This window comes from Thalassophryne amazonica, chromosome 17 (assembly GCF_902500255.1).
Source record: "Thalassophryne amazonica chromosome 17, fThaAma1.1, whole genome shotgun sequence".
NCBI classification, from domain to species: Eukaryota; Metazoa; Chordata; class Actinopteri; order Batrachoidiformes; family Batrachoididae; genus Thalassophryne; species Thalassophryne amazonica.
The window spans coordinates 66,911,531-66,933,382 of record NC_047119.1 but is presented as its reverse complement, the minus strand read 5'-3'; the positions used below and the strand labels follow the sequence as shown (position 1 = coordinate 66,933,382).

The following is a 21,852-nucleotide window of genomic DNA, read 5'->3' as shown; positions in this document are numbered from 1 at the left end:
TACGTTAACGGCCTAAAAATTATCAGACAAAAATTTATCGGAAGCTAATTAGTCTAATGGTTTTCAAAGTTATCTGAAAAGATAATCCAATAATGAAAACATTATCTCCGATAATTATCGGTGATCGGATTATCGGAACTGTGCCCACCACTGTTCTAATTGCAAAAAAGTGGTGTTTGATTGGTCACTGAGAGGAGAATGTTACAGGAATTACTGGATTACTACATTGCTTGTTTGGGGGAAATTGTTGCTTTGTGGGGGAGCCCTAAACAATGTCCAGTTACAATAAAATTTGGCACAGATCTTTTATTTTATTAGTGGAACAAGAACATGTGGCCCAAAAGATTTTGTAACATTTGAAATTTTGAACAGGTCTAATGTATAATGGTTGTAAATTGGTTTTATTGGCGTCACCCCAGACCTCCAGACAGTAGTTTAGATCCAGTAAAATAAGTGAACAGTAACTAATATTCTCTTATTTATATACCAGTACTTGTCTGGCTCTCTCTAAAAGTGCCACACTCCTCGCCATCTTTGACTTCACGTAACAAATGGGATTTCCTGCTGATTTTGTAGTCAAGTGTCACACCCAGAAATTTCTTTTCATACAGTCTCTCAATGACAATTTCTATTTTGATTTGCACCCCTGCATCTATACCACAATTCCCAAGATTAATTTTGTTTTATTTAAATAAAATTTAAATAAAATTTATTTTTAACAAAACCCTTTTTTATTTCATTTGGTGGAATGAAGGTCTGGAATAAGGAACTTACAACTAGAAATATAAATTCAATGTTTGTCACAGCAGTGGAGGAGAGCAAAATTTTAGCTATTGTTAATAAATGAAAAACAAAAGGTTCCCTGACTGTGATGACATAGATATGACAACAGTTAAGAGAGTTATTGGTGCAGTTGTTAAACCATTGATTCACATCTGTAACGTCATTCCAAACTGGTAAATTTCCAATCAAAATGAAAATTGCATAAGTCATACCACTATGTAAAACTGGGCACAAACACCAATTCACAAACTACAGGCCTGTTTCTTTACTCTCACAGTTTTCAAAATAAAAAAAAAAAAGCTCTTTGTTGACCGATTGGCTAAATTCATTGATATACATAAACTACTTTCAGAATGTCGGTATGGATTAAGTATGGATTAATTCCAGTGAAGTTGGGACATTGTGTAAAATGTAAATAAAAACAGAATCCAATGATTTGCAAATCCTCTTCAACCTATATTCAATTGAATACACCACAAAGGCTAAATATTTAATGGTCAAACTGATAAACCTTATTGTTTTTGTGCAAATATTTGGTCATTTTGAAATGGATGCCTGCAACACATTTCAAAAAAGCTGGGGCAGTGGTATGTTTACCACCGTGTTACATCAGCTTTCCTTCTAACTTATTGAGTGTTGTTAAACGGAAAGGTGATGTAACACGGTGGTAAACATACCACTGTTCAAAATGAGCAAATATTTGCACAAAAACAATAAAGTTTATCAGTTTGAACATGAAATATCTTGTCTTTGTGGTGTATTCAATTGAATATAGGTTGAAGAGGATTTGCAAATCGTATTCTGTTTTTATTTACATTTTACACAGTGTCCCAACTTCATTGGAATTGGGGTTGTATAGTCACCTATCTGCACAATTTGCTGCCCCTGATGATACTGTATCTTTCCATTTTTTCCAAATAATATATGATGGTTAATGGTGTCTAATGCTCTTTTTTATCTTTTAATATTCCTACTGAGTGCATTTACTTCCTGTGCCATTTGTAATTTGTACAAGTTCAATCAGTGCTACTGAAATCAGATAAAAGATTTAGAGTTTATTAGATTGGGGGAAACTAAAACATGGCACAGCAGGCTGTTCTAACTTTAGTGATCGTGCACAAAGAAACTGATGAAAGCCATCAAATCGCATATGACAATTCTGAGCAAGCTACAAGCTTCAATAATGTGAGACAATGTGCTGTAAAAGTGTTTGGTGTTTGTGATGCAGTGACATAGAAGTAATAGTAAGTCCCTTCAGCTGCTCCCTTGTTTGCACTCGGGGTCACCACAGCAAATCCAAGGTGGATCTGCATGTTGAATTGGCACAGGTTTTACGCCGGATGCCCTTCCTGACGCAACTCCACATTACATGGAGAAATGTGGCAGGGGTGGGATTTGAACCCGGAACCTTCTGCACTGAAACCAAGCGCATTAACCACTTGGCCACCACCCCTGCATGTAGTGACATAGAAAAGGCCTTCTTTATTGAAAGGAAAAGGGAGAAAGAAAAATAATTTCATGATTAGTTTATTTATTTAGTTTTAATATACGCAGAACTGTTCACATCACTTCATTTTTAAGCTTTTATAATTTTGTGTATCACTTTCTGACACATCAGTACCATTCAGCACCTCTAAAACAGGTTTAAAACACAACAAAAAACAATAAAAGAAAATGACTGAAAATTAAAATGCAATAAAATTAAAAATGTTTAAGTACATCCCAGTCTGATTACAGAGATTGGAATCTGGCCCAATCAAACCCTTTTTTGGCCTTCATTTATTGGCATCTGATAAATGCATGAGATTCATAGATCAGTGTGCCTTCTGCATTGTGCCACCATGACAACAAAGCTCACAGAGACAGCTGATGTGAAATAATGTTAAATTCAGGCAGAACTGAAAATGGTGATAATTTTCTTCTAAGTTATAATTGTGTATTGAGTTATTTTCTTTGCTAAATTGCTTTATTTATTTCATCTTGAAACAACACTGCCTTGCTGTTACATGTTATGATACAGTGCATCTGGAAAGTATTCACAGTGCTTCACTTTTCCAAATTTTATGTTACAGCCTTATTCCAAAATAGATGACATAAATTTTTTTCCTCAAAATGATACCCACAATATCCCATAATGACAATGTGAATAAAGTTTTTTTTTTTTTAACATTTGCAAATTTATTAAAAATAATAATAAAAAGAAATCACATGTACATAAGTATTCCCAGCCTTCGTCAAGGTCAGAATTGAGCTCAGGTGGATCCTGTTTCCACTTATCATCCTTGAGATATTTCTACAGCTTAATTGGAGTCCACCTGGGGTAAATTCAGTTGATTGGACATGATTTGGAAAGACACACCTGTCTACATACAAGGCCCCACAGTTGACAGTGCATGTCAGAGCACAAACCAAGTATGAAGTCAAAGGAATTGTCTGTACACCTGTGAGACAGGACTGTCTTGAGGCACAAATCTGGAAAAGGGTACATTTCTGCTACTTTGGAGGTCCCATTGAGTACAGTGGCCTCCATCATCTGTAAATGGAAGATATTCAGATCCACCAGGACTCTTCCTAGAGCTGCCTGCCCGTCTAAACTGAGTGATTGGGGAGAAGGACCTTAGTCCGGGAGGTGACCAAGATGGTCACTCTGTCAGAGCTTCAGAATTCCTCTGTGGAAAGAGGAGAGCCTTCCAGAAGGACAATCATCTCTGCAGTAATCCACCAATCAGGCCTGGATGGTAGAGTGGCAAGACAGAACCCACTCCTTAGTAAAAAGCACATGGCAGCCCACCTGGAGTTACCTGAAGGACTCTCAGACCATGACAAACAAAATTCTCTGGTGTGATCAGACAAAGATTGAACTCTTTGGTGTGAATGTCATGCGTCATATTTGGAGGAAACCAGGCACCATCTCTATAGAGAAGCATGGTGGTGGTAGCATCATGATGTGGAGATGTTTTTCAGCGGCAGGAACTGGGAGACTAGTCAGGATTGAGGGAAAGATGAATGCAGCAATGTACAGAGACATCCTCGATGAAAATCTGCTCCAGAGCTCTCTTGACCTCAGAATGGGGTGACAGTTCATCTTTCAGCAGGACAATGACCCCAAGCACACATCCAAGATATCAAAGAAGTGGCTTCAGGACAACTCTGTGAATGTCCTTGAGTGGCCCAGCCAGAGCCTAGACCTGAATCCGATTGAACATCTCTGGAAAGATCAGAAAATAGTTGTGCACCAACACTCCCCATCCAACATGATGGAGTTTGAGAGGTGCTGCAAAGAGGAATAGACAAAATTGACCAAAGATAGGTGCATCAAGCTTGTGGCATCATATTCAAGAAGACTTGAGGCTGTAATTGCTGCCAAAGGTGCATCAACAAAGTATTGAACAAAGGGTGTGAATACTTATGTAAGTGCGATTTAGTTTTTAATAAATTTACAAAATTTAAGAAAAAAAAACTACTTTTTTCATGTTGTCATTATGGGGTGTTATAAATAGAATTTTGAGGGGAAAAAATGAATTTCATCCATTTTAGAATAAGGCTGTAACATAACAAAATGTGGGAAAAAGTGAAGCACTGTGAATACTTTCCGGATACACTGTATATGCCTGATTTAAACTTTTTTATGCTGATTCAACATGCTAAATTATTTCTGACACATGTCAATAACTGACCATTATTTACCTGTCCACAGGGGAGTGCAATGAGAAACCGCTCAAGTTTACCACCGGTTCATGTGCACTTGAAGAGCCAGATGGTAGGACACACCAGAACTCCTTTGGCAATTAAAAGAAACTGAAGCTGGGTTTTTTTTGTTGTTGTTGTTTGTTTGTTTGTTTTTTGCATCTCTCCATCCTCTACAAGCATATTTTAGAATTATTACATCCCACTAATGATGTGTAAAAGTACATATAAGGACAGAAGAAATAATCAGGGCATATAAAATGTTCAAGGTGAGGCATCAGCTGATGTGATACAGGGCTGCATGATTTTATAACAATGATGGCAGATTCTGTCAGAGTTGAAAAGGCAGACAGATGGAGGTCACACACAGAAATAGTAAAAAACATGGCATAAATACAACTGGAATCTCACAAGGAAATACAAAGACATAGCTAGAAGGCTGAATCAAAAACAAGACTATGGCAAGAGCCAAATAAAACATATGGGTTTAAATAAACAGGTGTTAACCCCAAAATGTGAATCAGCTGCAAATCATGAATTATCTGCAAAACGTGAATACTGAAAAAATATCTCCTGAAACGTGAACATAGGTCTCACAATACTTAAGTCACAAAATGTGAATTTCTTCACGATTTTGGTGTATGTGCTTGGCTGAGGAGCCAATGGTGCAACGCTAGCATCTGTGGGATTGTGACTGCACGCCTCTCACTTTCATTGCACCACGGGGCTTCACGCCACACCTCAACTCGCACGAGTTAACTTGACACTTGTACGAATTTAATTCCCATACTGGAAGATAATCTGGTGTGCCAATGACAAAACCCATTGTAAACTGTGCGCGGTTACGTGCCAGTGTGCAAAGAAAATTTTGAAATGTTCTAAACTTCTGGAGCGCATCAATTTCTTGAACTAGTTGTGAACGTTGCACAACCTGCGTGTCATTGCGCACAGCACATCTGCACTTGAAATTGAGATTGTAACGATGATACATCTATAATAAGCATAACTTTAGAGATACATTATCTAACTCAGAAGAAGGAATGAAAGTGCAACTGTTTTACCAATCCATTACAGTATACTTGTATATATTCTAAATAATTGCTGGGGATGTGGACACAGAGTGCTTTCAGTCCTTGTGCAGCTTGTGAAGCTCTGTGCATGTTCTCATTGTGCATGTTCTCATTGGTGGGCACAGCTAACCAGAAAGTTAGCTTCAATAACTGCTAATCTGCTAACTGAAAAATTAACTTTTATAATGCTAAACCAATAAACTGCTAAAAAAAATTAGCGGAAATTACAGCTAACCACTAACTGCTAGACTCTGGTACACTGGCAGCTACTCACAAGCCAGTTTTGAGTTTATGCACCGCCAACACTTCTGAATAAAAGCAAAGGTGATCACAAACCCAGCACAAACAACGAGTCAGAGCTTCTGTCTTTGTGCGGCCTGCCCACTGCTTTAAGGAAGAGTCATGTTGTGGTTAGAGGTCTGGATAGGACCGAACCATTACAGGTGATGGACTCAAACGCTGGGAGCAAAGAAGAGAATGGGTTGTTAACAAAAAGAGATTTATTTACAATAAATAAATAACTGAAAGTGCTGCGCTGGGAATGCCTGCAGAGCCGAGACAGGGCCCGCTTGTAGCGATGGAAATCCGGGAGCTGTAGTGCACACTGAGCCAGACTTGAGAGTTTGAGAATAAGCTGGAATCCTGGATATTGGGACTGGAACTGGAGCCAGGTGGGATGCACAGAGCCGAGGACGAGGAACGTTCTAGGAAGACGAGGAGAACAGAAGGTGAGTGAATGCACTCGTAGGCTGGAAGCCTTTAACAACAGAGTTCACGGTAGGCTTAAGGCAGGAACGTTCACAGTTCAGGAAATAATGTTCACTGTTTAAGAAATAAGGTTCACTGTTCAGGAATTGTCCTCAGAAGTCAGAGATCAGATGCTGTGCATCTTATGACGTAGTTCCAATTAAGCTTCGCTTGGCTTCAGAAACGACTTGAGGGTTCTCAGTAGTTCTGCATATCAGTTCATATAGTTCTTGAAAACAGTTCTTGGTCATGAAAATTCAGTAAGGTATGTCTTCTAGAATATATTCCATTTCTAAGGTAGAACGCTACTAGTGTATACTAAGGTATATCTAAAAAAGGAAGAGTAGAATAGAGTAAAGTAGAGCCACTTAGGTGCCTGGTCTTGAGACCCAGGGATGGTAGGCACAGTCACAAACAGGGGCAGGGTGAGAGCAGAATCTCACAAACTCAGAGTCATGCAGAAGCCTAGCTGAACGAGGCAGAGCAGCAGCGAGTTCCAAAATGACATAGTGCTGGAAGTAGCATGGAGGCCAGGAGTAGTGCAGCGTGTAAGCTGTGCAGAAAGGTGTCTGGAAACACCAAAAGGTCAATGAGCTCTATTACTGAAATACAGGAGGCCAGGTTACCTTGAGAAGAGCTGCCGGAAGCTCAGATGTAAGAACGCCTGGAACGACGAGGTCATGAAGCGATATTCTGCAGTCATTCAGGAAAGAAGATTCTGGCGAGGTCAAGGTCATGGAAGAATCTGGCAGTGACTGAGCTCAAAGCCAGGGTTTACGTAACCCGCTCCTGATCAGGAACTTATGAGCATCAGGTGCAAGTACAACCCCTGGCAAAAATTATGGAATCACCGGCCTCGGAGGATGTTCATTCAGTTGTTTAATTTGTAGAAAAAAAGCAGATCACAGACATGACACAAAACTAAAGTCATTTCAAATGGCAACTTTCTGGCTTTAAGAAACACTATAAGAAATCAAGAAAAAAGATTGTGTCAGTCAGTAACGGTTACTTTTTTAGACCAAGCAGAGGGAAAAAATATGGAATCACTCAATTCTGAGGAAACAATTATGGAATCACCCTGTAAATTTTCATCCCCAAAACTAACACCTGCATCATATCAGATCTGCTCGTTAGTCTGCATCTAAAAAGGAGTGAACACACCTTGGAGAGCTGTTGCACCAAGTGGACTGACATGAATCATGGCTCCAACACGAGAGATGTCAGTTGAAACAAAGGAGAGGATTATCAAACTCTTAAGAGAGTAAATCATCACGCAATGTTGCAAAAGATGTTGGTTGTTCACAGTCAGCTGTGTCTAAACTCTGGACCAAATACAAACAACATGGGAAGGTTGTTAAAGGCAAACATACTGGTAGACCAAGGAAGACATCAAAGCGTCAAGACAGAAAACTTAAAGCAATATGTCTCAAAAATCGAAAATGCACAACAAAACAAATGAGGAACGAATGGGAGAAAACTGGAGTCAACGTCTGTGACCGAACTGTAAGAAACTGCCTAAAGGAAATGGGATTTACATACAGAAAAGCTAAACGAAAGGCATCATTAACACCTAAACAGAAAAAAACAATCAATCAATTTTTTTATATAGCGCCAAATCACAACAAACAGTTGCCCCAAGGCGCTTTATATTGTAAGGCAAGGCCATACAATAATTATGTAAAACCCCAACGGTCAAAACGACCCCCTGTGAGCAAGCACTTGGCTACAGTGGGAAGGAAAAACTCCCTTTTAACAGGAAGAAACCTCAAGCAGAACCAGGCTCAGGGAGGGGCAGTCTTCTGCTGGGACTGGTTGGGGCTGAGGGAGAGAACCAGGAAAAAGACATGCTGTGGAGGGGAGCAGAGATCGATCACTAATGATTAAATGCAGAGTGGTGCATACAGAGCAAAAAGAGAAAGAAACAGTGCATCATGGGAACCCCCCAGCAGTCTACGTCTATAGCAGCATAACTAAGGGATGGTTCAGGGTCACCTGATCCAGCCCTAACTATAAGCTTTAGCAAAAAGGAAAGTTTTAAGCCTAATCTTAAAAGTAGAGAGGGTGTCTGTCTCCCTGATCTGAATTGGGAGCTGGTTCCACAGGAGAGGAGCCTGAAAGCTGAAGGCTCTGCCTCCCATTCTACTCTTACAAACCCTAGGAACTACAAGTAAGCCTGCAGTCTGAGAGCGAAGCGCTCTATTGGGGTGATATGGTACTACGAGGTCCCTAAGATAAGATGGGACCTGATTATTCAAAACCTTATAAGTAAGAAGAAGAATTTTAAATTCTATTCTAGAATTAACAGGAAGCCAATGAAGAGAGGCCAATATGGGTGAGATATGCTCTCTCCTTCTACTCCCCGTCAGTACTCTAGCTGCAGCATTTTGAATTAACTGAAGGCTTTTTAGGGAACTTTTAGGACAACCTGATAATAATGAATTACAATAGTCCAGCCTAGAGGAAATAAATGCATTAATTAGTTTTTCAGCATCACTCTGAGACAAGACCTTTCTGATTTTAGATATATTGCGTAAATGCAAAAAAGCAGTCCTACATATTTGTTTAATATGCGCTTTGAATGACATATCCTGATCAAAAATGACTCCAAGATTTCTCACAGTATTACTAGAGGTCAGGGTAATGCCATCCAGAGTAAGGATCTGGTTAGACACCATGTTTCTAAGATTTGTGGGGCCAAGTACAATAACTTCAGTTTTATCTGAGTTTAAAAGCAGGAAATTAGAGGTCATCCATGTCTTTATGTCTGTAAGACAATCCTGCAGTGTAGCTAATTGGTGTGTGTCCTCTGGCTTCATGGATAGATAAAGCTGGGTATCATCTGCGTAACAATGAAAATTTAAGCAATACCGTCTAATAATACTGCCTAAGGGAAGCATATATAAAGTGAATAAAATTGGTCCTAGCACAGAACCTTGTGGAACTCCATAATTAACTTTAGTCTGTGAAGAAGATTCCCCATTTACATGAACAAATTGTAATCTATTAGACAAATATGATTCAAACCACCACAGCGCAGTGCCTTTAATACCTATGGCATGCTCTAATCTCTGTAATAAAATTTTATGGTCAACAGTATCAAAAGCAGCACTGAGGTCTAACAGAACAAGCACAGAGATGAGTCCACTGTCCGAGGCCATAAGAAGATCATTTGTAACCTTCACTAATGCTGTTTCTGTACTATGATGAATTCTAAAACCTGACTGAAACTCTTCAAATAGACCATTCCTCTGCAGATGATCAGTTAGCTGTTTTACAACTACCCTTTCAAGAATTTTTGAGAGAAAAGGAAGGTTGGAGATTGGCCTATAATTAGCTAAGATAGCTGGGTCAAGTGATGGCTTTTTAAGTAATGGTTTAATTACTGCCACCTTAAAAGCCTGTGGTACATAGCCAACTAACAAAGATAGATTGATCATATTTAAGATCGAAGCATTAAATAATGGTAGGGCTTCCTTGAGCAGCCTGGTAGGAATGGGGTCTAATAAACATGTTGATGGTTTGGATGAAGTAACTAATGAAAATAACTCAGACAGAACAATCGGAGAGAAAGAGTCTAACCAAATACCGGCATCACTGAAAGCAGCCAAAGATAACGATACGTCTTTGGGATGGTTATGAGTAATTTTTTCTCTAATAGTTAAAATTTTGTTAGCAAAGAAAGTCATGAAGTCATTACTAGTTAAAGTTAATGGAATACTCAGCTCAATAGAGCTCTGATTCTTTGTCAGCCTGGCTACAGTGCTGAAAAGAAACCTGGGGTTGTTCTTATTTTCTTCAATTAGTGATGAGTAGAAAGATGTCCTAGCTTTACGGAGGGCTTTTTTATAGAGCAACAGACTCTTTTTCCAGGCTAAGTGAAGATCTTCTAAATTAGTGAGACGCCATTTCCTCTCCAACTTACGGGTTATCTGCTTTAAGCTACGAGTTTGTGAGTTATACCACGGAGTCAGGCACTTCTGATTTAAAGCTCTCTTTTTCAGAGGAGCTACAGCATCCAAAGTTGTCTTCAATGAGGATGTAAAACTATTGACGAGATACTCTATCTCACTTACAGAGTTTAGGTAGCTACTCTGCACTGTGTTGGTATATGGCATTAGAGAATATAAAGATAAAGAAGGAATCATATCCTTAAACCTAGTTACAGCGCTTTCTGAAAGACTTCTAGTGTAATGAAACTTATTCCCCACTGCTGGGTAGTCCATCAGAGTAAATGTAAATGTTATTAAGAAATGATCAGACAGAAGGGAGTTTTCTTGGAATACTGTTAAGTCTTCTATTTCCATACCATAGGTCAGAACAAGATCTAAAATATGATTAAAGTGGTGGGTGGACTCATTTACTTTTTGAGCAAAGCCAATAGAGTCTAATAATAGATTAAATGCAGTGTTGAGGCTGTCATTCTCAGCATCTGTGTGGATGTTAAAATCGCCCACTATAATTATCTTATCTGAGCTAAGCACTAAGTCAGACAAAAGGTCTGAAAATTCACAGAGAAACTCACAGTAACGACCAGGTGGACGATAGATAATAACAAATAAAACTGGTTTTTGGGACTTCCAATTTGGATGGACAAGACTAAGAGTCAAGCTTTCAAATGAATTAAAGCTCTGTCTGGGTTTTTGATTAATTAATAAGCTGGAATGGAAGATTGCTGCTAATCCTCCGCCTCGGCCCGTGCTACGAGCATTCTGACAGTTAGTGTGACTCGGGGTGTTGACTCATTTAAACTAACATATTCATCCTGCTGTAACCAGGTTTCTGTAAGGCAGAATAAATCAATATGTTGATCAATTATTATATCATTTACCAACAGGGACTTAGAAGAGAGAGACCTAATGTTTAATAGACCACATTTAACTGTTTTAGTCTGTGGTGCAGTTGAAGGTGCTATATTATTTTTTCTTTTTGAATTTTTATGCTTAAATAGATTTTTGCTGGTTATTGGTAGTCTGGGAGCAGGCACCGTCTCTACGGGGATGGGGTAATGAGGGGATGGCAGGGGGAGAGAAGCTGCAGAGAGGTGTGTAAGACTACAACTCTGCTTCCTGGTCCCAACCCTGGATAGTCACGGTTTGGAGGATTTAAGAAAATTGGCCAGATTTCTAGAAATGAGAGCTGCTCCATCCAAAGTGGGATGGATGCCGTCTCTCCTAACAAGACCAGGTTTTCCCCAGAAGCTTTGCCAATTATCTATGAAGCCCACTTCATTTTTTGGACACCACTCAGACAGCCAGCAATTCAAGGAGAACATGCGGCTAAACATGTCACTCCCGGTCTGATTGTGGAGGGGCCCAGAGAAAACTACAGAGTCCGACATTGTTTTTGCAAAGTTACACACCGATTCAATGTTAATTTTAGTGACCTCCGATTGGCGTAACCGGGTGTCATTACTGCCGACGTGAATTACAATCTTACCAAATTTACGCTTAGCCTTAGCCAGCAGTTTCAAATTTCCTTCAATGTCGCCTGCTCTGCCCCCCGGAAGACAATTGACTATGGTTGCTGGTGTCGCTAACTTCACATTTCGCAAAACAGAGTCGCCAATAACCAGAGTTTGATCCTCGGCGGGTGTGTCGTCAAGTGGGGAAAAACGGTTAGAAATGTGAACGGGTTGGCAGTGTACACGGGGCTTCTGTTTAGGACTACGCTTCCTCCTCACAGTCACCCAGTCGGCCTGCTTTCCCGGCTGCTCGGGATCTGCCAGAGGGGAACTAACGGCGGCTAAGCTACCTTGGTCCGCACCGACTACAGGGGCCTGGCTAGCTGTAGAATTTTCCACGGTGCGGAGCCGAGTCTCCAATTCGCCCAGCCTGGCCTCCAAAGCTACGAATAAGCTACACTTATTACAAGTACCGTTACTGCTAAAGGAGGCCGAGGAATAACTAAACATTTCACACCCAGAGCAGAAAAGTGCAGGAGAGACAGGAGAAGCCGCCATGCTAAATCGGCTAAGAGCTAGTAGCTACGCTAGGCTAGCGGATTCCTAAAAACACGCAAAGTGAATAATGTGTAAATAATTTAGGGGTGATTCAGCAGAAGGAGTGCTTTAGTTAAGGCATGTAAAGATTACACTGGGAAACAAATCGTAATCTAGATAACTAGATCAATCTAACTGCGCAGATTAAACAGCTAACAGATACAGCAAAACACCGCTCTGCTCCGGAACAGGAAGTGATACAATACCGCAGTGAGAGCCAACCACCAGTAGAGGCACCATTGTAACAAGGTTACAATGGGTTAAGGAAAAGCAATTGTGGACTGTGGATGACTGGATGAAAGTCATATTCAGTGATGAATCTCGAATCTGCATTGGACAAGGTGATGATGCTGAAACTTTTGTTTGGTGCCTTTCCAATGAGATTTATAAAGATGACTGCCTGAAGAGAACATGTAAATTTCCACAGTCATTGATGATATGGGGCTGCATGTCAGGTAAAGGCACTGGGGAGATGGCTGTCATTACATCATCAATAAATGCACAAGTTTATGTTGATATTTTGGACAGTTGAAAGGATGTTTGGGGATGATGAAATCATTTTTCCAGATGATAATGCATCTTGCCATAGAGCAAAAACTGCAAAAACATTCCTTGCAAAAAGACACATAGGGTCAATGTCATGGCATAGGGTCAATGTCAATGAGCAGATCTGATTTGATGCAGGTGTTAATTTGGGGGATGAAAATTTACAGGGTGATTCCATAATTTTTTCCTCAGAATTGAGTGATTCCATATTTTTTTCCTCTGCTTGGTCTAAAAAAGTAACCGTTACTGACTGCCACAATCTTTTTTTCTTGATTTCTTATAGTGTTTCTTAAAGCCAGAAAGTTGCCATTTGAAATGACTTTAGTTTTGTGTCATGTCTGTGATCTGCTTTTTTTCTACAAAATTAAACAACTGAATGAACATCCTCTGAGGCCGGTGATTCCATAATTTTTGCCAAGGGTTGTAGATGATGAGCAACAGGTGTTCCTCTGCTCTGCAGTGTGCCACTTTGAGGGAAAACAGACAAACAGCACACAAGAGGAGACAGAAAGGGAAGGGGAGAGAGGCAGACAAAAGGCTGGCCACAAAAAGTCATTTATTTTCAACATGGAACAGCACAGGCGTGTGCAGGAGACATCATAAGCAAAGCAGTTTTCACTTATGGTTTTGATTTATAAACTAAGCTAATTCTGGACAGTTAATCAAAATTAAGGTCAACTCTAATTTTTACAAAGTGAAAAATCATACATATGTTTTAGTTTTAAAGTAATGCGCTAATTCTGATGGTTTGAGCATTAACAGAAACGGATGCCAAAAGGCATTATGGGAAAATGAGCCTCCTTTGATCACTGGTTGGTTGGTTTGTTTATTTATTTGTAAAATAAAACAACACACAAGTTACTGTGATGTGTGTGTTGGTTTTTACAAATGTTTATTTGTAAATATGTCATTTTTTAAATGCATTTGTAAAACTGTAAATTCGGTTTGTGTTTGATTCTGAAAAAGCGACCATCCAGTAGATGGTAGTGTTCTATGCATTTTGACCATCTACCTGGTGGTCACATGGCCGCTTTTTTCAGAATCACACACTTAACAAACAGAATTTTCAGCCAGCCAATCACGGTAGGTTCATTTTACCATAATGCCTTTTGGCATCTGTTTGTTAATACTCAAACTGTCAGAATTAGCGCATTACTTTAGAACTAAAACAAGTGTATAATTTTTCACGTTGTAAAAATGACAGTTGACCTTAATTTTGATTAACTGTCTGGAATAAGTTTGGTTTATAAATCAAAACCATAAGCGAAAACAGCTTTGCTTCTGATGTCTCATGCACACCCCTGATGTACTGTATGTTGAATGTAAATGACTTTTTTTTTTTTTCTTTGTATTAGACTCGCAACCCGCCCCCTTCTGCTGGGGTAGAGTTGAGCTCAGCTCCGCACAGCTGCAAAACACGTAACAGACAGGAATTAAGATGTATAATTTTAAGGTTTACAAGCATTTTTAAAGGCTTGGCTTTACTAACTATGCCAACAAAAAACTGTTAGCAGACTGAAAATTAGCAGTACTAAATTTAGCGGAAGCTGATTAGTCAGCTGATGGTTTTCGAAGTTAGTTGAAAAGCTAATCTGCTAACAAAAAAGTTAGCTTCACTAATTAGCGGTTAGCGGATTAGCGGAACTGTGCCCACCACTGCTAATTGGTAAGTTTCTAATAAAAGTCTTGAATTTATTTCCAATACCTTCTTTAACACCTCAACCATATTTGCACCTGTGTGGCTCTCATTCATTGATTCTAAAACTGAGAGGGACAGTTGCCCCCATCCCACTTGCTAAAAGCACCTGTGCAAGTGTAGGTTCAGACTGACTAGTGTTTGGATTGTTACCGCTCCAGCAAAAAGAAAAAGAAAAGGCCAGACAGGTCTGCAGTGTCTTCTAGCCTTTATGTTCACTGCATTGCGGTGCTCGTGCACACTTGCTGTGCTGCACTGATGCACTTTGTACTTGCGTCAAAATAATTTTTGATGTGATAATGGTGAAACTTTAAACAGCTCTGACTCTAAACTGCAGAATACATGGCACGTGGCACCTGTTCTGATCTTGTGGCCGCATGTACTCGGCACATATTAAAATGAAAAAAGTGGTGGAGACAATTGGTCAGCCATGATACTCAGCAAATAATCTATTTGGATTCTTTCTTGGCCCTTTATGAAATAGCAAAATGAGTCTACTTTCAACTGTGCCTTGAACATGCTAGGGTGATTCTTTAACTACGGGCACTATTGGCCTTGTAAATGTAATTTCCACCACACCATTGCCTTACAGTATAAAGCACCTTGGGGCAACTGTTTGTTGTTATTTGACGCTATATACATGTGCTCTGATGTCACTGTTTATCTCCATAGAAACTACCCAAACAATCTTTCATACAAACTGTTTAAAGGGATATTACAGTGTTGTGGTGGAAATTACGGCAATAGTGTGGGACAACTACATTTTGTTTAAAAAATTCACAACATTTGTATGACATTGAATACCCCAATTATGTTTTGATTATTTTACTGATATTTTATTCAGAGATATTTTAAAACATTAGAAAAAACGTTTCTTTACCATTCATTTTTATCATTGAAGATCAAAAGTGTGGGTGTGGGACAAGCACAAAACGGCAATATTTGCATATAATGATGCTGAAAAAAGGTGAAAAAGTCATCATAGACTACTAGAACAAAGTTCTTAACACACTTTCATTGTAAAGATAACTATAAAAGTGTGAAATTTCCCCTTTTTTCTGTTTTTCATACAATATGATCAAAGGACATAATAAGTGCCCGTAGTCTAAGAATCACCCGCTAACAGATGGTGAAGATAAAAGCTGAGATTTTCTTTTGCGGCACAAACAAGCGCTCTGTCACATAACTGTTTAGTTTTTAAAGTTAAAAACTGTGTTCAGATGGAACCAGAATTTATTGCTAGATCCTTCTTGTCCTGGGTTGTGTCGCATATAGTCCAAAAACAGGTGGTTTTTCTGTTTCTTTGTATATATAATGTGGAACCTCCCATGAGCGCAATTTGGTGGGGGATGGGGGGGGGGGACATGTCCTCCCCCCACCTTTTCAACCAGGGGGGACAGAATATGGTATGTCTCCCTCACCTTCTGACATATATGTGTGTACTTGAAACATGCTATGCCAGTCTTATGTGCAAAACCATGTCAGAATAGTATCTTTGTTTCTACAAGTTTGTATTTTTAGCAGCATTGACTTGTTTACAACACCTGTTTCTTGTTTGTCACATTCGGAATTTTCTGGGACTGCATTTGCCCAGATTTAAAACCAAAAATAGTTGCCTCTAGGCCTAGGGACTAGTGTCTACACATACGTATTAGTGGACCATATGCTAATTTACTAAATTTTGAAAGTTAGAAAAGGAAATCAGAAAAGCTATCTGGGACCTCAGAAAGCCCATCTGCAATTATTGCTTAATCTCCAAAATCAGTCTATGCAAGCGAAATTATGTTCAGTATGAGTGTTGTCATTAGTGCCACTTCAAAAATTAAATTCATGATAAGTAATTTATCCTAAACTTATGATCTGTTGTTTTTTCAAAATTATGTAAAAACAAATCTTGAGAAAAAAAATACAGTATGCAATAATTAATAATTGTTAAGAGCCTATTCTTTCATATTTATGAATACATTTTACCACATTGCAGTTGTTTTTTTTTTTTTTTTATGAAAACTCAACCTATCATTCTTTTTGAGTTCTACACATGTGGTGATACCTTATTTACACCAGGATGTTAATACAATCAATGCTGGCTATTCTCAGAATAAAGTACTTATATCCACAGTTTCAAATTGCATAAGTGAAATGGTGTCCACTTTATGGTCTTCTCAAAACATTAAAATTACTGTTCTGGATGCTCAGAATGCATCTGAGCTTATCTAGAAACTGTTTTTTAGCAGTCCATCAGCCATGTTCCTCCCCTGCAATTAACATTTCTAAAATTGGTTATTGATATTTGTGAAACAATTTGGAATCGTCTACATCGCAATACAATAATCAGTGTTTTTGTTTTGTTTTGTTTTTCTTTATCCCTCCCCTGTTAAGTTTAGTAATGTAAAATTTCAAAATCATGCACATTATTTTGGGACCATAGTTGAAAAACCTTTTAATTAAAAGTGATATTTTCACATATTTTGAAACAAACTTAGTGATAGGAAGTGCTGTTTGCTATAACTTAATTATGCACTGTTGACTTACATACTGTGACTATAATAGGGTTTTACCAAATAAAATCCAACACACAAAATCCCAGCAAAATGTATGTAATATTTGAACCTCTGAAATTTCAATAAATCTATTTTCATTCTTTTGTATGCAATCTAAAGGAAATGTGTAGCGTTGGTGGAAAATGACTTGCATTTTTTCATTTTTTTTGCTTTGGTATATCTATACTTATGTCTTCAATTGTTTATATAACTTTATTCAGTAAATTATGTCATTTAAAAAATATACTTTACATTTATTCAGGTTATGTTTGTCTTGTATTCAATTTTGTGTGATCATTTGATACATTTAATTTAAACTATTATTAACAGTCAGGATGGAGGTCAAAGTATTATCACATCTATGGCTGTTATGTTAATCTCCTAATGCTCACTTTGGATTCCACAAAATTGCACTTATTGTCTCCACAATTCTTCTTTATGGGGTTTCATTGAAATGGGCATTGACCTGTAATCTACGTGGGATAAATGTAGAAACTAATGAAGCTGTAAAATCATGTTCATAATTCAACATTTGATTTGTACATAGTTTACAGTCAGTTCATTTAAAATTTGGTTAGACCAAAAGAGGTACGGTCTGGATCAAATCAAACTCTGATCCAGTGCATTTGCAGTGTGAAAACACTTTGGATAAGTTTATATGTTACAAAATGGCATAAATTGTGCTGTTTTGTTTTTGAAGTTTTGATCAGCCAAACGAGCCATGATGGAGAAAAAAACAAGTGCACACAACAAGAGTTCATACTGAATGGGCACTGTAAAAGTGACATCTAAAAACAGTCACACAAATGCAGTGTGTATTAAAAGTCTTTAAGACAAATTATGTGGACAGGCTGAGCAGAGCAGCAGCTGACACTCTGCCACGTAAATACATGTAGACAAGATTCCTGCACATATGACACGTGCGTGGTTGACACGGCAATGTGCATTGTGTTTCAAGCATGAGTCCTCATCTGAATGCTGTTTCTGAGGTGATTTTTACAGGTTCATTTGGGCGTGTGTGTGTGTGTGTGTGTGTGTGTGTGTGTGTGTGTGTGTGTGTGTGTGACGTTCACCCGACTCCTCAGTGGTGACATCACAGCTCTCGCTTCCCACATAAAACATTTTGAATCCAATCTGAGCATTCAGATTAATTTTGTATCACATTTCAAACTTCCTACGAATGAGGCTTCAAACAGATTTGGAAAAAAATACTGATGTTATACAACTTTCGACTGTTCACACCTGCAGCATGAAATCGGATTCAAATGGGATATGCACATGCATCTGATTTTTACCGACAGTCTGAACAGGCTGTAGGCATCCTGGTAGCGATTAGACGCAGTAAAATTGGTGATAAAGGGGATTAACATACAGATGTATGTTAATGTATGTAAAACCCACCAGTATCCACTGGTGGGTTTTACAGATGCTTTTGTATGTTTCCAAGTTTGATACTATATCTAACAGAAGAACTCTGTCTGGACATGAAGGTCAAAACACCAAAGAGACCACCAGGAAAGGCCTTCTTACATGGTGCTGCATTCAAGTGGGAGGTAACACATCTTACCATGAATTACACAGATTTCACAAGAATTAGCCCAGCAGGTAAATGAAAATTTTCAGCAGAAACATTCACATGGTGAGACGAGCACTGAACTTGGCCTGAATACTTGTCTCAACCTACTATTTTGAAAATAGCCTTTTAGCCACTCAAAAATTTAATTTGGCCACCATTTCTGCTACAAAATTATTATTTTTTTCAATAAAAGGTGACAGAATTGTGTAATTTCAATGAACCTGCAATCAGATTTTATTTTATTTAATTTTTTGACCATTAAGTAGCTGAATCTGTAGCTCTAAAACATCTTTGAAGCTCAATTTCCTTGTTTATAACACACTTCCCTAATTATTTACACATTCTAATGCCTTCCGTGTATATAGTAGTGCTGCATGGGGTGTAGCAGAAGAGGTAGTATTTTTGTTTCAGTCATCAGCCACATCCTCTCGATGGACTCCTGACATTATTCCTCAATTCTTACCCAGCTCTCACATATAGTTTGACTCAAAGTAGTTTCACAGCAATGGCCACTCCCCAAAACACTGCATTGGCTCACTGGCTGAGCTCCTTAGGTGAGGGTCGCATACAGTTTGTCAACTCTGATATATTGAAGGCACAAAAGGAGTCTTTTATACAGCAAATTGAGATGAATTCACTAAGACCACATAAAAGGATCAGAATGAATGTCAAAGGGCAACCAGGGCATATCAGTGACATCACTATATGGGGTTCAGTATCATCTAAGTGCCTTAAATGCTGTAGTTTGTAGTATCTTAAATGCCATCTAATAAGACCTATATGCATTAATTTGTAGATTTGTTATATGTGGTATTAGTGATCAGGCTGCCCTGCAGACTATACTGAATGTCCGTGCGCCCTCCACTTGAGCATTACACGGCAATAAATAGAAGCTACTGCACCCATTGGTGCAGTACGCAAGGCGTGGAACCTGAGCGTTGTCCTGTGCCAGTGCTGCTTAGCTGGTTCTTGAGGATTTATGCTCTTCACCATTTGAGCCACTGGGTGCCAGTGACCTCAGCTGGTTGTCAATTAAGACTGCATTCCTCCTTGCTCTTTCATCCGCAAAGCATATTGGAGAGCTTCATGCCTTTGTCAATTGCTGACAACTGCGTGCACTGGAATTCTAATGGGTCAGGGGTTACTCTATGGCCAAACCCCTCCTTTTTACCAAAGACGGTTTTACCATTCCATGCTAACCAGCCGGTTCACTTAGCTATCTTTACCCCACAATCTACTGCAGAAGCAGTAGCCTAGCCTGTTGTGCCCTGTTCATGCACTTAGATGTTATATTGAATTGACCGCTGCGTTTTGCAAAACTGATGCTACGTTTGTCTTCTATGGGGGCCCCAGGAAGGGCTGCACCTTGTCCAAGCAAAGACTGTCACAGTGGGTTGTTGACATTATATTGCAAGCTTACAGGAATGCCGACCGTCAACCACCTCCAGTGAAATGTCATTCAACTCAAGGCATATCACTTCCTGAGCTGCCCTGAGAGATGTGCCACTGACTGACATCTGTACTGCAGCAACATGAGCTTCCTCCTGTACTTTTGCCCGCTTCTACAGAGTTAATGTAGCTGCTCCTCACCCTGTGGTGACGGCCGTATTATCGGCCTCCTCCAACTGCAGCTGAGGTTGGTAAGTGCACATTTGAGGTTTGGTAAGTGCACACTACTCCTGACCTTGTTGGTATAAGGTCATCCAGGTGCTAAAACACTGCCCTCTGGGGGTCAGGAGGAATAAAATAGAACGAGAGTTACATATGTAACTACGGTTCTACGGAATTCCAGATGACTGCCAGAGTTGGTTGTTACTCAGAGTCTAGGCGATAGATTCCAAAAGAACTGAATGCTGGGTAACGTGTGCTCATATACTGTCGCTGACGTCACCCAGGTCACACCTACTGGAGTGACGTTGTTGGTATAAGACTCGACCTCTGTGCATGCACGCATGGAATACTCCAGGTGCTAAAGCACCGCCCTCTGGCAGTCATCTGGAATTCATTGAACCATAGTTACATACATAACTCTTGGTTTTTGTGAGTGACCAATGGGCTTATTCAAAGAAGTAACCCCAGAGGAGTGTCCATACCAGATTTGCTGCTTGTCTCACAAAGTGAACGATTTTTCAGTCATCTGCTGTATTAAATCCCATGCTCAAAAAGATTGACAGTTTTATTCAGTTTTGTCTTAACACTGTGAAAAAACTGGTAGAGTGAAGGCTGTAGCATCACTAAATTTGTATTTTACACCTAGGGCCCAACACATAGTCTTGACATTGTACCCTTGCTCCCTGATCCTGAGGATTTGAGGCCGTCAAAGCCACTGGAAGACATCACATCGGAGGAAGTGGTGGAAGGTCTACATGAGCAAATTAGCCAGCAAAACAAGAAGATTGACATCTTACAGACTGAAGTGAGAAGTCTGAAGAATGAAGTGAGTTTTTTTTTTTTTTCTTTGTCTATGTCATACATTACATTTCATTACACTTTACATTGGTTAGATGACATAAGAAATTTACAGGGAACAGTCTCCTACTTTCTTTCTGGCAAACATACGACAAGATAACAAGAATTTCTCTGTTGAAAGTCGAGGCCATTTTGAAAATGGTACATGTTTTGTATGTTATTGTTACACAAATTTTATTAAAATTTATGAACCCATCATGTGTTGCATTAATTTGTTTGTCTAGGTGGAACAACAGAAGAAGGAGCACCTGACGGAGCATCACTCAAATCAGCTGAGTGCCTCCCAGCAGGTGACTGCAGATCAGGAGGAGGAGCCTGAGGAGAATGTGCGAGACGCCACACAATTACACCGATCCATGAAGAAAATGCTGGGGAAGGCTGACTGCAACAGGCAAATAGAAAAAGAAATACCTTTTTCTTTGTTATTGGTTTTTGTTTATTTTACTTTTTGATGGAAGAATAAGGATTTTTCCAGAGCCCTTAAAGGGTTCTAATCAAAAATTAGTAATTTTCTCAGTTTATAGCGTACTGTGTACTACTTCATGCATGTTATCTGGTGTACACTAGAAACTTGGAGGCACATTAAATGTTTTGCTCATCTTTTGAGGTGGTCTGTAGGATTTTTCTCTCTGCTTTTTCTTTTGAAATGATGGATTGTGATGTTATAGTTCTGTTAGCTGCTCCTGTTACAGGAACGCCACAGCATGTTATCAGTCTCCATCTCACACTGTAATCTGTAT

The 21,852-nt window shown here is 39.2% G+C and overlaps 1 protein-coding gene across 3 annotated transcripts in view; it reads left to right on the top strand.

Moving 5' to 3' along the window:
• The first annotated feature begins 4,459 nt into the window (after positions 1-4,459).
• Positions 4,460-21,852, top strand: part of odf2a (outer dense fiber of sperm tails 2a) — a 75,827-nt gene continuing 58,434 nt past the window's right edge. For 2 of the 3 annotated variants that reach the window (XM_034191689.1, XM_034191688.1), the window contains exons 1-5: positions 4,460-4,543; positions 18,558-18,620; positions 20,901-21,080; positions 21,337-21,376; positions 21,410-21,503. In XM_034191689.1, coding sequence (XP_034047580.1) covers positions 4,490-4,543; positions 18,558-18,620; positions 20,901-21,080; positions 21,337-21,376; positions 21,410-21,503 — 431 coding nt within the window. In that variant the 5' untranslated portion in view covers positions 4,460-4,489. The remainder of the gene's footprint in view (positions 4,544-18,557; positions 18,621-20,900; positions 21,081-21,336; positions 21,377-21,409; positions 21,504-21,852) is intronic. The other variant, XM_034191690.1, reaches the window with a different exon arrangement.